Genomic DNA, 21,883 nt, shown 5'->3' on the forward strand with positions numbered 1-21,883 from the left:
TCACCTTAATAATTACAAATTTTTGACAGGTTCAAGCTGAAATGAATGTAATAGACTAGAGGAAGGCAGCTAGTGAACATTACCCACCGCAAACTCTTGGGCTGCTCTTTTACCTACGAATAGCGATATTTATTGTAACATTATAACGCCGTCAGGGTGAGCGTGTTTGGTGGGTTGGGGATCCGAGCCTGAGACCCACAGATAGCGAGTCAAACACCCCTAATCACCAGGCCATGCCAGACCTGTAGTAAAAACGATAAGCAGTGCTCTGGGCTTAAATATAAAGTTCTCAAAGTACCCAGCAGTTTATTATTAATATTATTTATAACTTACTATTATATTCTCACTCTTAGTATTTCCTTCTATAGAAAGTTTTGACAGTTTTTTTATAAGATTTCTTGACCACGTAATGAGATATTCATCTAATATTACTCATGTACTATCTTTCTTTTTAAACACGATATTTTGCGATATTTCATTAAAATTAGTGTCATTATTATTTCAAAATTTAGAAAGCTATTACATTTAGAGATGCGATTGCTTTTAACACCGTTGTTTGATGAACATTACATACATTTTCCATGTGTTGAGCTCCCAATAAAGAGAAATTTAGAGAAAACAGGGAATTTTACAAATTTACAAGAAGTTTACGTCTATTATTTACTTTTAAAATTGTTCGTCAAGCAATAAATGGAAACAGGTTTATTTCTAACTAACGACAACAACAAAAAGACAGGAACTATACGTTACAATTTAGAAATTTTGGTTATCTCTCTTGACAAAAAAGGTAAGACATCTACAAAATACCTTTCTAGTGTTAACTTTTATTTGTTTGCATTTTTAGTAAGAAAGAAAATATGTTTCTTTTACAATGATTTCTTTGTTCTACTTTTACAGACATTTGTAGTTATCAGTAAAGGTAAAGATATCTTCCGGTTCAGTAGTACCAACGCCCTATGGATTCTAAGTCCTTTCAATCCCATCCGTCGTGTTGCCATCTATGTGCTCGTCCATCCTCTTTTTAGCTTTATGGTCATTGTCACCATCCTCGTTAACTGTGTTCTCATGACCCTGCCCTCTAACGAAAAAATAGAGCAGTCCGAGTAAGTGTCACCATTATTATTATTATTTCTTTCCAATAGTTTTCTAATTACTTAAAATAGCTTTATTTTATAAAGTGCTTCGTCAAACCTTTGTCGTTGTTTGTACTCTGAAACGTCATCAAAACAAAATAAGTCTTGCTGATGTCTGGCCAGGAGATCTAAAATGCATATAAATGTAAAATTAAATAATTTATCCAAACAAAAATGTAACTCAGTCATAATTTCATACCTTAACATTTTTTTATTTTCTGTATTTAATATAAATAATACTTAAAGAGTCTAAAGAACAATAATCAGGAATTATTAAGAGTTTTGTTGAAAAACAAATATCGTTATTTCCTGTGTCAACAGTAGAAAGTGCTATTCCTAAGAATCGTTAGAATATGTGATGCAAGTCCAAAATATCACAGTGAGAACATGTTCTATACAGACAGATGTTTTACTGTGCTGTAACTTAAAATATATAAAAATAAATAACGTTTCCGGTGTGCAAAGTAAAATTTAAAACAGTCGATATAAAGTCGTTGCAATATAAGAAAATGAATTTTAATAAGTTATCTTTATTCGTTATAAATATTACTTAAATCAAGAAAGATTTTCTCCGATTTACATGTTCCTTGGAGAAAAAAAAAACGTACTTATATCTATTCTCATAAACAGATATCAAGAGAGAAAATATGAGTTTTATTTTTCCTATCTAGAATCATCTTCACCACAATCTATACCATTGAATCAGTTGTTAAGGTAATTGCTCGTGGTTTTATACTTGAAAGTTTTACATATCTCCGAGATCCCTGGAACTGGTTGGATTTTATCGTGATAACATTAGCGTAAGTGCTCGATTATAAGTGTTGCTTGTTTTGTTGTTGTTGTTCATAAACTTGTTTAATAGAACATCAGTATAATTTACACTCGTTTCAACTGCTTTATAACCTGCGAATCTGTTTTTGGTGTTTTTAAAGTTAACTGTAGTAGTATAAAACAAACAATAATTTTATAACAGTTATCTTCTTGTCTTCACTTATGTATTATTTTATTTTGTATTCATGTAAATTATATTCGTATTTATATAACTTTTTAACTTATTGTTTTGTGATGGCGAATGCGCATTTTGCTTGTTTTATTTTATCTCATATCTGAGTATTTGTTCAGCAACTTATTAATCAAACTACTCGAATTAGAAAAAAAAAGTATCCGAATAAATAATATTCGCAGTCAAAAACATATTCAGAATTGTATCATAAAATATCCTCAAGGAAGGAGAACTGATGATTTCCAAAGACGTGATTTATCATTCTTGTTTTTTTTTTTAAATATTGCTTGCGAATTGTCATATTTCAATACGTAATGTATTTCCCACAAAGAAAACGAAATTTCGTATTAATACACGTGAAATATTTATTTAGTAATAACTCCGAACCGTTTCAAATTAATTATTGAGTCATACATTACAAATTTATTCAAGATTTCTTGAATTTTGAAAGCATATGATTGTTCATTTATAAATTGTTATTTACATTATAAATCCTTTATTTTGTTATTTCAAAAAATAATACTTCAATACAGCAGGACTCGGCATGGTTAGGTGGGCTAAGGCGTTTGACTCGTAATCTGAGGGTCGCGGGTTCCCATCCCCGTCGCGCCAAACATGCTCGCCCTTTCAGCCGTGGGAGCATTATAATGTTACGGTCAATCCCACTATTCGTTGGTAAAAGAGTAGCCCAAGAGTTGGCGGTGGATGGTGATGACTAGCTGCCTTCCCTCTAGTCTTACACTGCTAAATTAGCGACGGCTAGCGCAAATAGCCCTCGAGTAGCTTTGCGTGAAATTCAAAAACAAACAAACAATACAGCATCGTTATCAGCTTATGCAACCTTATAATTGTTTGACCAAAACCAAGGGTTTATTTTTATCTGGAATTTTTGTAGTATTCGGATTTAGAACGAAATTTACAAAACCGTGGGCATTCTGTTTTATTTTATAACTTTCGTGTTTTAATAATATTCACTCATTCATAACAGTACACTATTTAATCTTTTTCACCCAATTAATAATTTAAAATTGCTCTTCAAACATTATAAAATTAAGCAAAATAACAGTAAAATTTCCTGCATGGGAACTGAATTCGCGTGGTGATTTTATAACGACGTTATCTACAGAGAAATTGTTTGTTTATTTTTAAATTTCGCACAAAGCTACTCGAGGGCTATCTGTGCTAGCCGTTCCCAATTTAGTAGTGCAAGACAAGAGGGAAGGCAGCTAGTCATCACCGCCCACCGCCAACTCTTGGGCTACTCTTTTACCAACGAATAGTGGAATTGACCGTAACATTATAACGCTCTCACCGCTGAAAGGGCGAGCATGTTTAACGCGACGGGGATGCGAACCCGCGCCCCTCAGTTTACGAGTCGCACGCCTTAACACGATTGGCCATGCCGGGTCCAACAGAGAAGTACTTGCTTTGTTTCGTCTTAGAGTTAGATTATACAAGTTAACGATATTTCCTCCAAATCTCAACAGGTATTTGACAATGGGTGTTGAACTAGGAAACCTCAGTGCTCTCAGAACGTTCCGTGTGCTTAGAGCCTTAAAAACAGTAGCTATTATTCCAGGTACTTTCCTTTCCATATCTGTTTCTCTAACTTAACCTTTAAATTAAATTTTAGTATTCAAAGTCTGAATAAATAATAGCTTAGCTTGTTCTTATTTAACATAATATTTTTATGTTTTTGGGGTCTGCGTTATTTGGAATAGACGATACAAAATAAATAAAAATATGACTGTATTCTAGTGAAAAATTAATGGGGCTTCATTCAACACTCAAGAATCAAAAATCAATAGCCAATGAGTGAGATAGAGGGCTAGGTGTACCTGATCCTCCAGATCACATGATTAAACAACAACCAAATGAAACTATCTATAATTTCTACAAGGAGGAAGAGGTCCAAGGTGAATCTTTCCGTAGATATAAATAACATTAGACTGGAAGCCACGTGATTTCCAGTATACGCAAGTGGCTACTGTAACTATGTGTTGAACTTTAAAAGCCCGCCAATCGAACTAACAATGGCAAAGCGATCTCATTTCACAACTTACGGTCGTTTTCCTTTTAAACCAGGCGTTTGGATAATTTCATTATTTGATCTTGATAAATTTATTAAACCAAAAAGATCTAAACCCGATTTTAACTTAGAAATTAGTGCAAGTATCGTTAATAAAATATACATGTTTGACATGTCATATCAAGGATGTATTGAACTTTAGCCCAGAGAGAAGAAAGCTTAAGATTAAAATATGTTTTCTTCCTCGTTTTACCTAATTACTATGGAATGCTCGTTTTCCTTCCCTCCCTTCACCTAGTACTAGGCTTGGCATGGCCAAATGGGTAGGGTGCTCGACTCGCAGTCTCTGGGTCTGAATCCTCGACTTACCCTTTCAATCGTGGGGAAGTTATAATATAACAGTCAATCCCACTATTCGTTGGTAAAAGCTCAAGACAGTGGATGGTGGTGTCTATCTTCCCTCTAGTCTTTCACTGATAACTCAGGGACGGCTAGTGCGTATAGCCCTCGTGTAGCTTTGCGCGAAGTTCATAACAAACCAAACCACCGACGACTTGATCTTCATGGACCTGAACCCCTTTCCTCCAAATAGTCTCTGTAAGATCTTATAATTAAAGGCTCAAAGTGTAAGAAAAACTTTGTTACAACCATTTAACTTCTATTGCAGCTAAACTCATTTACATAACCATTCTGTTATTGTAAAGAAAAAAATAAATAAATAATTCCTCATGGTACTACAAATTTATCCTCTTGGTGAAACCAGTTTAAAATATTTCACTAATATTATTAATCTGTAATCAGAACATAATATTTTTAGATGATTTTGTTTGTTTGTTTTGGAATTTCGCACAAAGCTACTCGAGGGCTATCTTTGCTAGCCGTCCCTAATTTAGCAGTGTAAGACTATAGGGAAGGCAGCTAGTCATCGCGAACCTGCGACCCTCGGATTACGAGTCGCACGCCTTACGCGCTAGGCCATGCCAGGCCATTTTTTTTTTTTTTATGAAATGCTAACATTTCCCTCATTAGAACAGTTGCTACTCTGCTATAAAGACTGAATATCATTCACCATGGTGAGATTCACCTTTGAATGTAACAAAGTCAGGTTACTTAATTATGCAAAACATTTTATTATACATGAAAATCATATTTTGATTAAACTTAGTTGCTGTACATTTAGTTAGGTTTCATTATGAATACTATACCTAAACAATTTATCAAACAAATATCATGTATTAGCCGCGTCGTGCAAGACATGTCTAGTTTAAAGCACAAAAAGAATGTTTACATTTTGTCTGATAAATTTAACCCATGCTGACATCGGAAAAATATGACAAATTATGTAAACTTCCATGTGCAAATAAAGTTGCAAGTTTTAAATATATTACATTTATGGTAAAAGCTCAAGTAACGTATAATATAAAAACAAATGAGATCTGTCACTTTTCATTACCATTTCATTAGTCTGGTATTGTCTCATCTGCACACCATAATATATGTTCAATATTTCCTGTATGTAACTGTACGTCTTTCTCTACCATGTACATACCCAAATTTTCGTGACCACTACGGTTTCCCATCATAAACACTTCAATACAGTGCATAATACTTCTTATGCAACTTGTACAAACTTACAATTGTCTACCAGCATTTATACTAGCAAATCAAAATATTAAAATATAAATCTAATCTTCCCTCAATACGATTTTTTTTTTCAGAAAAGAGCCATATATGTAACATATGTCACAGAATAATTTCACAAATATTACAAACATGATTAAGTAGAGAAATACCAAGGCACAGGCTTAAATTTTCCAACTATGTACAGTAAATTATAATGAATTAGTTTCAAGGACACTGCAGGAACTTATTTATCTACAACGCAATCAACAATTTTCACCGTTAAACGTACAATTCATAATTATATGAAAAAACAAGCAACTTCTCCTTTTGCCCCCTCCCCTGTGGACGCTCATGATTACATTATCTGTTTTGTTTTGTGGTATTTTTTAGTTCATGCAAATAAACTATTTTGCGCCACTTGTACCAAATACAAATTTTGGCCCGGCATGGCCAAGCGTGTTAAGGCGTGCGACTCGTAATCTGAGGGTCGCGGGTTCGCATCCCGGTCGCACCAAACATGCTCGCCCTTTCAGCCGTGGGGCGTTATAAAGTGACGGTCAATCCCACTATTCGTTGGTAAAAGAGTAGCCCAAGAGTTGGCGGTGGGTGGTGATGACTAGCTGCCTTCCCTCTAGTCTTACACTACTAAACTAGGGACGGCTAGCACAGATAGCCCTCGAGTAGTTTTGTGCGAAATTCAAAAACAAACAATACAAATTATTTATCAGTGATGTCGAGAAACCCACTTGTTGAGAAATTTATATGCAAAAACGGCTCGTTTGGGTTGAGAAAATATTTTACATAGAAGAGCGAACAACGTTTCGACCTTCTTCGGTCATCGTCAGGTTCACAAAGAAAGAGGTAACTGACCAGAAGCTTACCACATGTTTGAAAGGGGTTGTGTAACTGAGTGTCGGAATGTAGAGGGCGGTATTAGATGTTTGAATATATAATTTTATTTATTTTATCATATTAATATAGGTATAAAGGCGTGTTTCTATATTGGAGAAACAAGTAGAAAAATGGAAACCAGATTCAAAGAACATAAAAAGTCACCTTCACACGTTTTCGAACACTGCAAGTCAAATAAACACAACATAACCATAGAAAACACTCAAATACTAAATAAAGAAACAAACATAAACAAACGCAAAATTAAAGAAGCCTTACTTATACAACAACTTAAACCCAAAATAAACCAATATAAAGGAACGCCTTTATACCTATATTAATATGATAAATAAATAAAATTATATATTCAAACATCTAATACCGCCCTCTACATTCCGACACTCAGTTACACAACCCCTTTCAAACATGTGGTAAGCTTCCGGTCAGTTACCTCTTTCTTTGTGAACCTGACGATGACCGAAGAAGGTCGAAACGTTGTTCGCTCTTCTATGTAAAATATTTTCTCAACCCAAACGAGCCGTTTTTGCATATAAATACAAATTATTTATTACAACAACACTGACAACTCAAGGTGCCACCTGCAAAAATTTAATCTCTTGTGTAATTCTGAGGATGAGTCTATTCACAGTATCAAGCCTATGTTTTATTTTTTTCCCGAATAAACCATAATGTCACTGACCAGGCTATGAGTTGTCTTGAGCCATACATATTAACCCAAATTTCCTCTCATCCACTGACTGAAGTGGTATATTTAATAAACTTCTACCTTGACACTCAGTGATAGGATCAAAAGTGCATGCATACAGAACTTTTATCTGTAAACGGTGTATATTTTGGCGGCGTGTTTATATATCATGACTGACCAGCAAACGATATTAGAATGCCGTAGATAATTTCAACTTTTTAAAAGAACTTATTATTATCAGCACTAAATCAAATTATTATATTGGATTGTGTATGTCATCTAAAACGTACTCACTTATATACTTTGAAACTAAATGTAAACATCCACGCCAGATCGATTTCACTACCATGTCCACATCAATGTTGCCCACTATAGCTTAATATACTGTATATATATTTTTAAAAAGTTTCCCAGTGTTACAGCGATATATATGTTTTTGGACTTAAATGCTATAAATCAGGATTCTATATCTGTGGGAAAAGTACAGATAACCCTTTGTGTAGCTTTGTGCTTTACTACAAACAGACATGCATATTTTTAAAAAATAGTTTCATTTACTTGTGGAATATAACACTCTCCGCTTTCGACTCCATGTTAAATTCTGTGTATAACAGTTAATGGCACAATACTGTGTTCCCTTCGTTCTTTCGTGTCGTGATTAAGAGGGAAGACTCACTCTCAGCCATTTTATATTCTCCGCCAATTTCAAATTCAATACAAAGCGATGGTAGTTGCATGCGCACTTTCGCCAGAATGACTGGCCAATCTAGTGTTATTTGTATCTGTGAACCTGACCCTCTTACATATTAACAAAACATTTAATACGAAAAAAACGAATGTAATATACTGTTATTATATACATGGCACGTATTAAAACTTTATCAATAAATATTACATTAAAACATTTAAACTAGTCTAACATCTAATCATTTTCATTTAGTTAGGTAATTCCGACTCAGTAAGTTAATGCTCTGACCTTAACCTAGGATTAATTAATGCTAAGGTATTGATACTAATAATGATGTGATTGATCTTGTATAAAATAAAAATAACATACACAATGACGATTACCATTAGAATACCTATCCAGTGTAGACGCAATGTAACATTATAGTAGCAGTATTGCTAAAAACTATTTTTATTTTAAGGTAGGAAAAACAAAATAGATTGGAACTTGTAAGAATATTTTGGGATTGTCAAGAATACCTAAGGGGCGTCATTTAAGTTAATCGGGAGATTTCACACCCCTGTTTCATATCAGCTTTTTGTTTTCTGGAAAAAGTTAAATATATATAGGATATGTAGTTTGTGTTTTTTCAATGCATATTAAGTAATACAGGTTTATTTGATGAATTTTGTTCAAATTTATTTCTTCCACTTATGAAACCTGATATTTCACTCCTGCTGAAAGAATATTTTCTATAAAGTTTTACCATTTTAAATCAAAAGTGATACCTCAATTAACTAAATAACTAAGAAACTCTTTTAAAGCAATGTTGGTTTGTGATATCAGTAAAATCGTTTTAATTAAGATGGAATATGTAATTTTGATGATGCTACAGGTTAATTTCAGGAATTATTGGTGATTGAAATATGTATTTGTAACTTAGCCATATCTTTACCACAGGATACTTTGTAATATTTCCTACATTTCAAAAATCTATACAGAGTTGTAAGTATGTGAAACAAAGCTCATAGCCTAAAGTATTTTACTAGTAAGTAAATATCTTTAAGTGGTAACTTGCTGGTCAGTTTTTTTTAATTCTTTAGTTTTATTATCAATATTGCTTAGGTCTAAAGACCATTGTTGGTGCAGTGATAGAGTCAGTGAAGAATCTTAAGGATGTGATTATTCTGACAGTCTTCTCTTTATCTGTTTTTGCCTTATTGGGATTGCAAATATATATGGGTGTCCTGACTCAAAAATGTGTTGAAATTCCACCTGCCAACCTATCTCATGCTGAATATGCAATTTTTATAAATAATGAAAGTAAGTACTGTTTACGTTGTTTATTTGGTGAGTTTCTGCACTGTTTTCTTTGTGCTGAATAGTTTCCTGTTTGTTATTCCTGTAACAGATTTGTAGAATATATACATATAAATTGCTTTTGAGATATAAAACACTATCTAACTTTTTCTCAGAAGTGTATTATAAATATATATAATAGTTTGTAATAATGCTTTATTTGGTAACTATTAGAAGTATTTAGAATAACATTTACTTTCAAATTTAAGTCAGGCTAATACCCAAAAGCTTCTCTGTTACAATATTTCTAAAAATGGCATGCAATTTTAGCAGGTCCCTAACAACAAGACTAAAGCAAAAAGAATGCATATGCAGAATCATTCTACATACTGGTAAAATACTTTTTATTTAAATTGTATATATTTTCTACTTTTCTGGAGGGACTCTACAGAACAAAATTATATATCTATTACCACTATCTAAGTAAGTTTAATACCTTGTATCATAAAGTTATTGTCATCATTTTTCATAGATCGTGCTATCAGTGTTTTAATCTAATACTACAATTGGACTAATGTAACAAGTGGGGTACTTCAAGGCTTAATAATGTTAGGACATTTGTTCTGTTTTGATTTACACAAATCACACAGATGAAGGAAGGGTAAATAAGTTATTTAAATTTGCTGCTGGTGATAAGGTCTTTACTGTTGCTGGCTATGACGACACAGCTGTTGTTTTAAAAAATGATTTGAATTTCATGGTGTGGTGGGAGAATAGATAGCAGATGGGTTTTAATTATAATAAAATTTTAATTGTTTGTTTCATTTCCAAGGGATAACAACAGGCCATTTGGCTTAGTTAGGATTTATTTTCCACTACAACCTTGCTCAACAGTAAATATAGAACCCACTTTTTCTTCTATTCAACCCTGGTATCTAAAGTATTCTTCCAGTCTCCTTTCAAACCTTTTCTAATGTTGCAGTTTCAGCTACAGAAATTAGAGACAAACCACAAGTACCAGACAAGATGGGTTTTTCAGTGCTTTAAAGAAGGTCAGAGATCAGATAAGAAAACCTCAATCTGTCATATTTGCTATCTCAATACCAGGCAGGCATGTGAGGATTGAATAGTTGCTAAAGTTGTTTCTATGTTTAAAGGGAGCAATAAGAACTGCAGTGAAAATTACTAGATAGGCCTCACTTGGAATACTGTACACAGTTTTGTTCTTGTGTATGAAAATATATTGCCTTATTGAAAAGGGTTCATAGGAAGTTTAATAAGATGACTGTGGGCATGGGAGGATTATCTTATAGGTTAAGATCTCAACTTATTTTATCTCTTGAAAAATGAAAGGTAAGAGATAATCTCTTTTAAATTTAAAGATGTGAGATAGATTAATATGATAAGGACCCCTGTTTGTATTGTGAAAAGGCACAAGTATTTAAAGACAGACTAACATTCACTTAATAACAGGGAATTTGCACAAACGTCTTGTAAAATTTCTTTAATTATAGACTGGGAATTTGAAAATCATTGATGTATGAGTAACTGGTTGGTAATTACTTAGACATTGTCTGTTTCATTTTCCTCTTTTAAAAATTAGTGAGACATTGGCCAATCTCCAGTCATCCAGCATCTCGCCAATTATAATTGATTTATTAGAAACTAAGGTTAATGATCCATAAGTTTGCTTTTTTATTTCATTCTGAATAGATAAATTACTTGGTTGGTCATGTTGTCTGTTGTGAGATTTTTTATAAAAGTTTTGTGTTAGAAGTTTAAGTAATTGTAGAGACATTAAGAAACGCCGTTTCTTAACTTTAATGTATAGTTTCATTGATGTAATCCTCCAGTTCTTACTACTCAACAAGTTAAACTATCTTCTAAAGTGGACAATATTTTATGCCTATGTATGTAATCAAAATAATCTCAATATCTATTAAGTGGCAGCTCAAACAAAAATAAAAATGTACACTTTGGATTTTCAAGATTAAGATAAATAGAAAAATAACTGCTGTACGTGCAACAACCATTTTTTTATTGTAGAACACAACTTTCATTAGGGCTGTACATGAGAGTCTGATTATATCTTTATGTAATTTTTAAATGTAGTACTAATAAACTTGACTTCTTAAAAAGATATTTTTTCAATAAATGGCATCATTTTTTATATATATAAACCATCATTTACAGTTTAATACTATAATTAGTAATTACTAGGACAAAAATCTGCATGTAGGGTGGTATTTCTGCTAGTAAATATATTGAAAATAGTGAGCTCAATACAGGTAGCCATATATGTGTTTGTAAATATACTGTGAATTTATTTATTTATTTCATCTATCAGTTAGTAATTACATTAAAGCTAAGGTTTAACATTACTTTTGCATAAACAAGTAATTAGAATAAGATGGTTAATGGGGATTATACTTAAGTAAATAAGTATGACTGTAGCTATGTGTGTGTGTGTGTGTGTGTGTGTATATATGTGTGTATATATGTGTGTGTGTATTACCCCCTCTATTTCCACTTAGTTTGAAAACTGTGTTTATGACAATAATACAAAGTATAATTATGTAATGACTACTACTAGAAAAGGCGTTCAAAATATTCAGTAAAAAAATATATTATTAATAATTAGTCTGAATTACGAATAACAGAAAACCACAAAATGCCTCTATGACCACTCTCCCTGTATTCATTAGTTTGGTATTCCTACTCGTAACAGTGTTTTCAGTCTCTGTATTGCTCTATGTGAGATATAATACTCATTCAATATTGGGAATATGAAGGTTACATGTCACGTGTTCAAGGTTTTTTTTTTAAGTACTAAATGAGTTTTTACAAGTATGGAAACCATTTTTACACCAAAAACATACAAAAGATAAAATGTCCCTGTGAGTCTATTTTTCTGTCATACATGTGAAATAAATTTATTCCATGTTTTTTTTCATTTGAGGAATGTAATTGTTAATGACAAATCAATACATGTAGTATAATAACTGTTAGGTTAATAACATAACTTGTTGAAGGTTCCTCTGAATGAACTGAACATAATTACAAAGGATATTAATGTTAATTCTTATACTATTGTAAGTCCAGTTCTTAGAATACTTTCTGTAATGTCTTTTCTATAACTAGTCCATTTAAGAAAGTAAGATCAACTTTATGTGACCTGATAATTTGCTTCATCAAGGGTACATCTCCATTCAATAAAACTAAACCAATTAACTCAATTTAAATGTAGCCCTTCCCAACCATGTGTTAATAGAACTACAATTTTAATGAAACTAACAACAGGCATTACCAAATTGTAATACATATTCCAGAAAAATAATTCTTTTAAAGGGCAAGTAATTATTTGACTTTAAAAGCAAGATTTTAAGCCACTCTTCAGAGCTCAATTTTTTTAAAAACAGGATTCATTAAAATAACTGTGCACTCTTTACCATACCAAGATCATTACTGTAATAAGGAAATCAAAATTATGCACAATACCATAAAACAGTCCTTTCAAATAAACAGACTCTTTTCAATAACCTTCTTACTCTTAGAATCAAAATATTTATAACTGTATTCAAGAACTTTTAACATTATCTTCACTCATTAAGATTGTCTACATCTTTTCAAATAAGAAACACTTTCTCTACAGAATCATATTTTCCCAGAATTTTAGGATAATTGTTAGAATTTTCAGTGGATATAATGCTGCTTTGGTATTTATTCTAGTCATTAATGTTATGTTCTCCCTAAACCTAATAAAGAAGGGATAAATATTTTTTTTTTTCTAAAACCATTCTGAGTATTATTTACTAAATGTCACTTTTCTAGAAAATTTCCTTAACAATCTGTGACAGCAGATTTCAACATTTTAATTGGTAATAAGATTTCAAACTTAATAGTCCTGTGATTTCTGGAGTGTAACTTTTGCCCTCTTATTTCTTGAAATAGGACTGGCATTCACAGTCATTCAGTAATGAAACTTGTATCCATTATTTCTGAAATAAACATTTTTGAAATTTGGGGCAAATCTACTTGTGGTCAGAGGCTTTTCTCTTAAAAAGTTGTCGAAATATCTTTGAAACTGCTTTCTTTTGAACATCAATAGAACTTAAGAAAATATGTTTTCCACCTTTAAACAAATTAATCAAATAGGATATTACTTTTTCCCTTTCATTAGCAAAGACATCAGTAAAAAAGATGTTTAATATGTAAGCCATATACCTTTCTTTTATGATACAGGTCCCATATAATCTTTTGAAAATTAAAACTGTCTTTACTCAATTTTTATAATTTGTGAGCATAAAAATTTAATAATTTTCCAATCAAACACTTTTTTATTACCAGGAACCATGGGAACATTTAGAATTTTATAAAAAAATTAAAATTTTACATTTAATTTATTTATTATATGTTTTATCACAAAACATCTCTTTAAATCATATATCATTGGATTCAATTTGAAAATTTGCTAACAGAGAATATCTATATGATCCATGGGAATAAAAACAGGGAACATACTAAGTACATCCTCATAATAAGCAAAGGCCTTACTGTGTGTTCAACACAGCATTATGTTTTGAACTAAGATTTCTGAAATGGTACAACGTCTTGCCACATAAAGCTATCTCAATTCTGGTTTGTTCTCTAAACATTGCTAAAAATATTTTTTGTTTACAGTGCATCAGTTTTTTACACCCCTTACTTTCATACCATTTCAGAACGTGTTGATTATGTGACTACTCTCCACCAATCATATTGCACCATCTAAAATAGTGCAGCTAGATTTCTCTACTATTACAGCACAATTCTCACTTTCTCAATTGGCATTCTGATGCGTAGACATATGTTTTAATTCATTCTTCATGTAACTACAGAATGTTGATTGTGCTTGATTTATATCAGTTTCAATTTTAAGTTTTGATTTCCATTGTTTCCACTTGTTTGTTTTAGACATACTTTTGTTTTTGAAATTCTAAGTTGTTCATATTAATTTGAGATTTAACATTGCAAATGATGAAACTCTCCTGTTAGTAGACAACAGTTCTCATGAGTCTCCAGTTCAAAGGGTCAGTGATGTCTGTTAAGGAGTTTATGTCTTACTTTTGGCCATCAGTTTTTTTTCCTTTCACATTACGATTCTGTTGTGAGGAAGGATGTAACTAGTCTACTGATGTTTTCTGCCCAGATGGACCATGCTTCACATACTCTGTAGTATCCCAAAGTGTTTGTTTCAGATGTCTTTGCGTGGGTGGACCACCCTTGGCCTAATTTTATGTATCTAAAGTGCTTTTCTCTGGGTTTTGATAGGCAAACCACACTTGTTGATCTCATTATTTTATCTCTTGGATATTTTCACCCAGGTGGACAGCATTTGGCCTATTCATTTACAATTTGTGGTCCTTTAACCCTAGCCACGTATACTTATGTCCCATTATCAGACACTTTACTGTGACTAACTAATGCTTGCTACACATGTGGATGAATTACTTCTTATCTATTGATAATGGGTTGATTCTGAGCTACTCAACAATATTTCATAAAACAACTTATTAAAAGCACCTTCCCTTGAGTTTTTTTCCTACTGGGAGGATTGCCCTTGTTTCTCACAATATTGTTGACAAGGCATTTCCACAAGATATTTTGTGGGGTTTGACAGCAGTTTACATGCTCCAGTGTTCCCCAGGACTCTACCCTTGGTAAATATTTGTTTGGACCCATTGTCGATTATACATCAGACGTTCCATTTTTGTCCACACTGTGCTGTTTTATGTTATAATTATACTGCACTACTCCACAGAATGATGTTGTATGTCTCTTTCTTAAGGCTATGGCACCTACCTATTATATTCTGCCCTATATGTACTATTGGGTTTGTTATTGGGCAAAGAGCATAATAGTTCCAGAAACAGTGCTATACCCCACAGATGTGCCTTTTTTTCTTATTATGGCACACCTGTTCTTTCAAGATGGTTGCTCTTTGCTTCATTGAATATTGTTGTGGCTTCACCTGCCCTTCCACCTTTGCAATGTGGGATTCTATCTTTGGAAGAGAGGAGATGGTACCATTTTGGAAGTTAGCATTTTCTTACATTAAAAATGTATTTCAGATAGGTACTTACCTCGACTCACCCTTCATCCCAGTTGATATACTGGTGTTTCTAGATGGTACCTGCCAATTCTCAAAAGTGAGGATTGTGCCAGAATAGTAGAGATGGTACAGTATGATTTATAATTTGAAAGATTCTAAGTGTTTACTTACACAAGTCTTTATAAGATAAAAGAAAGCTCATTCAAAAATTGTGATTTTTGACCAACTAAAATTCTTGCTCACTATTGACAATCAATCAGTAGAGCATACCAAAGTGAGGAAAAGCAATAATGATCTATATAACACTGTTTGTTCCTGTTTTTACAGGATCTGTTATTTTGACCAACATTGTAACTACCATGTAACCATGAAACAACACATGCTATAACTCTGAATGTTCTTAGTGTATTTTCATGAAATTTGACAGTATTTGCGTACATATTACATGTTCATTGCACACAAAAAATTTGAGTTTTTAAAGTTTAAATTTACCAAAATGTTGTCCATGAATTTGCAAAGTCTTTAATGAGTCAGTGAAAGATGAATTTTGTGCTAAGAATAAAAACACTTATTTTTCATTATTTATATTTCATTTGCATGACCCTTAGAATCTTTCAAATGAATATCAATTTTTTTGTAAAACGTTATACATTACTTTTCCCCAACACTTAGAGTAGCAAAATCATCAACATAATGTGAAATAAATGGTTGAAAGTATGAAATAAATTTAATAATGCTTTTTTTTATAGCGACAACAGATTGTAACAGAAAGCTACAGTTATGTACCCTAACAGCAGCATTTTATAGCCTTTTCACATCTGCTTTCTTTTCTTTCATTTTATTACTGTACTTTGAATCCTGTGTACAAAAGAAAGATGTCACAGTGGTAAAGCAAGCTTAGGGTAAACAGATGAACTTGTTAAAGTCAGACAATGCACATACTCAGAGTTTCATAATTGACTGATTTCAAAAAATGTTTTTCATTGAACTTTTGTTATCTAACCTAGGATGTTTCTGACTTTGTTTGTGCTCATGTGCTGTGCTCAATAACCCTATTTTTTTGTCACTGTCCAAGAAATAATTCATTTAGCTTTTAGGTTTATATTTTATAACACAAAATATATGTCACACACTAGAATATAATGGCCCAAACCTACGTTTATTTTTTTCTGGCTTTCTAATTAATCTATAAATAGGTTTAAAAAATCCATTACTGCTCAAAGCTGTAGCTTTATTCAATGCACATCAACTTTTTTTTTTTTTTTGCAAACTACCTTCTCTGTCTGCTAAAACTAAACAAACAAACTTAAGACTCCTGTAGATGACAATATGCTATTTCTGTTGATTGTAAACATGTCTATCAGACACATAGGAACATGTGAATTATTGGTTTGAAATGCATTAAAAGGTTGGAAAGTTTCTTTAGTGCATTCTACAAATGTATTGATAAATTTTTAATTCATCCTTTGAATAGTTTGTGTTTATAATGAACTGTTTTGTTAAATATTTCCTTTTGAAATCCAGAAATTAGAATTTAAGTAAAATTAAAATTTGGATTATAAACTAAGTTATAAATTAAATTTTGAATGTGATTTTGTAAAAATAGGTCATGACATATGCACTTGGACCCATGCATATTCATGGGATTAGTCTAAGTGGATGAATTTAATTAAAATTTCATAAAACGTTTTTGATTTTACAGCATTTTGGTATGAAGAAGATGGAAATTATCCACTTTGTGGAAACACTAGTGGTACAAAGTAAGTTAATCTGCATTTTTCATATTTATAGCATATTGGATATGTTAAGTCACATACCAAGAAATTGTTTTTACAGCAGGAACACCGAGCTTATCACATGTAAGAATTATATAACATATTGAGGAGTTTTATTATAAGTGCATGCTCATACAGCAAAAAGTAAAAGGATTACAATTTCTTCCATCTCTCATAGTTATGTAATGATATACATTCAGCAAAGATTATCCAATTACAGTGACATTCGATGTAATAGTTATGCAGTAGGCATATTACAAAAACAGTAATTGTACATGTGTAAATGTTACATAACCTACATAAAAATGAATCATTAATTAAATATTACCTGAAATGAGTTTAGTGAAGGAGATTTGATGAGTATTTTAGAGATCAGTGGTGGATATGATATGTAGTTTAGAATAGGAGGGTAGTAGAAAGTGGTATAGCGTAAATGAGTGAAATGACCACTTGTTATCACTTAGAAATAAAATTTCACATAAAAGAGAGAGATTCAAACATAAAAACATACATAAATTATTATTACTACATATATATGATTAGTCAGAAATAAACAAAGACTAAAGATAATGATATTAACATAAAACTAATGAAAAACTATGAACAAGGAACATCTTTTATTGCCACGATATTTCTTAAAGAAAAAAAGAGTTATTTGATATAGAAAAGCATGTGCTGTAGGAAGAGTATCCACAAATATAATATAATCATTCAAGTTTTATTTGTTTGTTTCAAGTTAAGCACAAAGCTGCATAATGGGCTATCTGTGCTGTACCTATCAGAGGTAATGAAATTCAGTTGTTAGTCTTGTCATCCAAATAACAAACAACAATTTTAAATAGGGAGTGGGAAGATAGAGGTATTTGAATTTGCATTTTTAAGCTCACTGATTTTATAGAAAAAATATTCAATAAAAGCTTCCTCTTCTGTTTTTTTCTTAATTTTGAAAGCAAAGCAGCTTATTTCAATCTTTAAAAAAAAAATCAATATGACAGGTTTATCGTATTAATGTTATACATAATTTAATTGTAAGTTGGTTCTTCTGAGACAGTACCTCACCTCTTCACAAACAATGACTCAATTTCTTTTTTCATTTGCCTACAAGATTTGCATGCCTTGAGCAGCCTCCCTCCAAAAAAACATATGTTTAACATAAACTACACTAGTGCACGTTGTCCTCATCATGCAGTGATAGCCCTCTGCCAGTAAGAAGGCAGCACAACTTCTTTATACAGTAGCTCTCTCTAAGCACTTTTGCTCAAGCCAATTTCATTCTTTTCTTTGGCATTGTCTAGAACAGAGGTGTTTCAAAATTGTTAATCATTTACATGAGATGTGTGATGATTTCCTACTAACTTGATTTTTTTTTAGTTTACCTTATTTAGTATTTTACTATTAATGATTCACATAACCATTTTTTTTAATTTTACTTAGAAAAAATTGGTGATTTTCTGCCATTATGAATTCTCAAGTGATGGTAACTTCTACTTCTTTCCATGATAGTGACGATGTTACTAACATGGGGCTTGTAGCTAATGGGAGTTTGTTATCTGTGAAGGATATGACAGCTATTGTTTAACATGTTGCAAGTTCGTTCATGCATGCTAGGTCTCCTTCTCTCATCCAATAAGCAGATTCTCCATCTATCCACTTTAAATATAATGTTGATGATTCTCATTGGCTATTCCTACATCAGGGTTTGCTCTAGTCATAGTCTTATCTGTCAGTAACATAATTTTTTTCCTTTGATCCTTTTCCTTGACATGATTTCACAAATATATTCCTTTCTTTCTCTTTACCTGTGTCTTTTGAATTTCTCCCTTACTTTATTATGTGATACCCATGCTCAACATCAATTTGTTTTCTCTCCTTCACCTGACATTAGGGTTCATCCAGACTTATTTTTCAAGTGAATGTGTATAAATAAATACCCCATCTTCCTCTTCTGCATTGACTCTTTTTGTTTTGGCTTACAACCATTCATCATTTATGTTCTTTAATTCCCATTATTTAGAATTTCTTTATTTGCTTGAGGAGACAAACCTCTTAACTTCCACTTCCCTTTCTAATACTCAGTTTTCATGCTTTCACTTTTTCTTACCACCTTCCTTCATCACTTCATCATACAGGGATTTTCTGGAGAGGTTCTTTTTTTTTTTTTTATTGGTCTGTATTTCTTCTTTTGCTCTACAAACTTACTGGGATGAGGTTCTTTCCTAACTAATATATGCCCCCCTTATGTTTGCCTCCTTGATCTTTGTTAGGCTACATTTCTTTACCTGAAGGTCTTCATAAATGCTCCTGATTCACTGCAGATCTAGCTTCAGTCTTTATTGTCTGCTTTGGCTTCTCATCTTTTTCAACTTCACTCTTCTGTTCCCTTTTCTAGGCCTGCTAAATTCATGTCTCCCATTTCAACATCCTGGCTTTCTTCTTCCTGTCTCAGAAGTTAGTATTTTCCTTATTTTAAAATGTATTCCTGTTTGATGCTCATCTCTGAACATCCTCTTAGTTGCCATTCCATTTTCTGGTGCACTTTCTTCTTGTCTCATCTAAGAATGAAGTTAACTCAAGTGAAAGTGCTTACGGGATGCTACTGTGCAGAGAGGTTGTATCACCTCTATATTGATGGAGGGCTATCATTACACGATGATGACATCATGCACTAGCACAGTTTATGTTAAACACATTTTTTTTTAATAGGAGGTAACTAAAAGCTCCTAACTAATGTGAGTATGCACATCTCATTAGCAGATGGCAAAAGAATCAAGCTTCTATCTGTATGGAGAGGTGAATATCTATCACAAATATATTTTCAGATAAAGAAAATTTTAACATTGAAACTTTCACACAAGAGTAATTTCCATTAATCTGTTGATCTTGGTACATGAAGAGAGAGTTTTAAAGTTTTACAGTTCATTGACTGAATGAAATAAATTATTATTTTTTATTTTTTCATGAAGAGTTTCTGTGTTAAATTTTATGTAACAGTATGACAGTGATGATGCATATAAAGAAATGTGGAGCTTGATTTCTTATATAAGTATAAAAGTAAATTAAGAATGAAGTTAAAAGAAACTAATTTATCACCAAGGGTTCTAGAGTAATGATACTTAGTTATGATTGGTTTATTTATTGCAAAGAAGATACACTGTCAGAATATTGAAATTATTAGTTAAAGATACTCAAAATATGAATTAACTGATATAATAAATCTACAAGTGTCATTTTAAATAAATGAATATTGATTCACAAATTATTTTGAAAAACTTTTAAATTATCAGAAAACAATTAAACATTTAGTTTGATTTTCTGTTGGAGTTTTTAATACATAGTTAATCTTAGAGACATTAATATAAAAAGTAATGACAGGTTTTGACTTAATAGGTTTGTTATATTTTTAGAAAATGTTTTATTGTTGTTATTAATTTGATAAATTTTTAGATTAACATATTTTACTTTTTAATTAATTTTATTTTAAAGATGACAAATTCATAAAAGTATGTCAAAATATAATGTTTTTTAGAAGTAATAATTTGAGTTCAACATGTTATTAATATATAGCTGCTAGGTTGTTAACTCTTTAATTAGTTGCAAAAAATTTTCTCTTCATGGGAGATGCAAAAATGTTTTTTTTTCTAGAAATGTGATTATCATGTTTTCATACTTTACTTGGAAGGTGTCTAATAACTGTTGATAATGTTTTGGACTTTTTTTCATGTATGTTATATTTATTTTGTACTAATACAACGATTATAACAAAAAATGGTATAATTAAATGTTATAATCAGTTGAAGGGTGAAGGAAGATAATTCTGTTTTATAGTACTTCCAAATATGAAAAATATGGTAGTATGGTTATAAAGGACAGAAATAATATAGAATAGATAATAAGTTATGATTATTTTCTTAAAAGTAACCTTTAGCTTTAATTGTTTAGAAATATATCCCCATTCTACCAATCTTCCTGCTTTCACCAAGTTCAATACTTTTGCTAACTTATTTTATTACCTTTGAGTATGAAAAAATAAATCTTTATCAAAGTTAACAATAGTTTTTTTTTTGTTTTTACAGAACCTGCCCAGAAGGATATGAATGTCTTCAAGGTCTTGGAAAAAATCCCAACTATGGTTATACAAACTTTGACAACTTTGGGTGGGCTCTTTTATCAGCATTCAGACTCATGACCCAAGATCTTTGGGAATCTTTATATCAAATGGTAAGCAAGAAATATTGGTTTTAAATTTCATTGTAGATACCCTGTATGTAAATTTCTAAATGAAATTATAAGTATTTATATCAAACAGTTTTCATTATTCCCTATTAAATGATTTTAGTGATTTCACTGGATGTTTCTTACATAAAATTAAAACTTACATATTGACTGATATTGTTTTTGTTACTGGTATATGTAAATATACTTGGTGTAATGTTCATATTCTGTTTTAAAGTACAGTCTGACTTCTGAAGTTTGAAATAAAAAAAGTGAAGGTGTATTTATTATTTCTGTAGATAAAATATTATTTATTTAATAAGATGTACATTCACCACAATGACATATGCAGTTTTTTTTTATTTAGGTCTAGATGTGGGCTAGTTATTACATACAGGGCTTTGGATTAGAAGGTCAGATATTGAAGCTTATATGTTGCTTAACTTGCCCTATA

The 21,883-nt window shown here is 31.6% G+C and overlaps 1 protein-coding gene across 11 annotated transcripts in view; it reads left to right on the top strand.

Moving 5' to 3' along the window:
* Positions 1-21,883, top strand: part of LOC143237166 (sodium channel protein para-like) — a 232,121-nt gene that overhangs the window by 149,222 nt on the left and 61,016 nt on the right. For all 11 annotated transcript variants that reach the window (XM_076476122.1, XM_076476124.1, XM_076476120.1 and 8 more), the window contains 6 exons: positions 898-1,103; positions 1,805-1,933; positions 3,624-3,715; positions 9,178-9,375; positions 17,145-17,202; positions 21,291-21,435. In XM_076476122.1, coding sequence (XP_076332237.1) covers positions 898-1,103; positions 1,805-1,933; positions 3,624-3,715; positions 9,178-9,375; positions 17,145-17,202; positions 21,291-21,435 — 828 coding nt within the window. The remainder of the gene's footprint in view (positions 1-897; positions 1,104-1,804; positions 1,934-3,623; positions 3,716-9,177; positions 9,376-17,144; positions 17,203-21,290; positions 21,436-21,883) is intronic.

Source organism: Tachypleus tridentatus, chromosome 13 (assembly GCF_004210375.1).
Source record: "Tachypleus tridentatus isolate NWPU-2018 chromosome 13, ASM421037v1, whole genome shotgun sequence".
NCBI classification, from domain to species: Eukaryota; Metazoa; Arthropoda; class Merostomata; order Xiphosura; family Limulidae; genus Tachypleus; species Tachypleus tridentatus.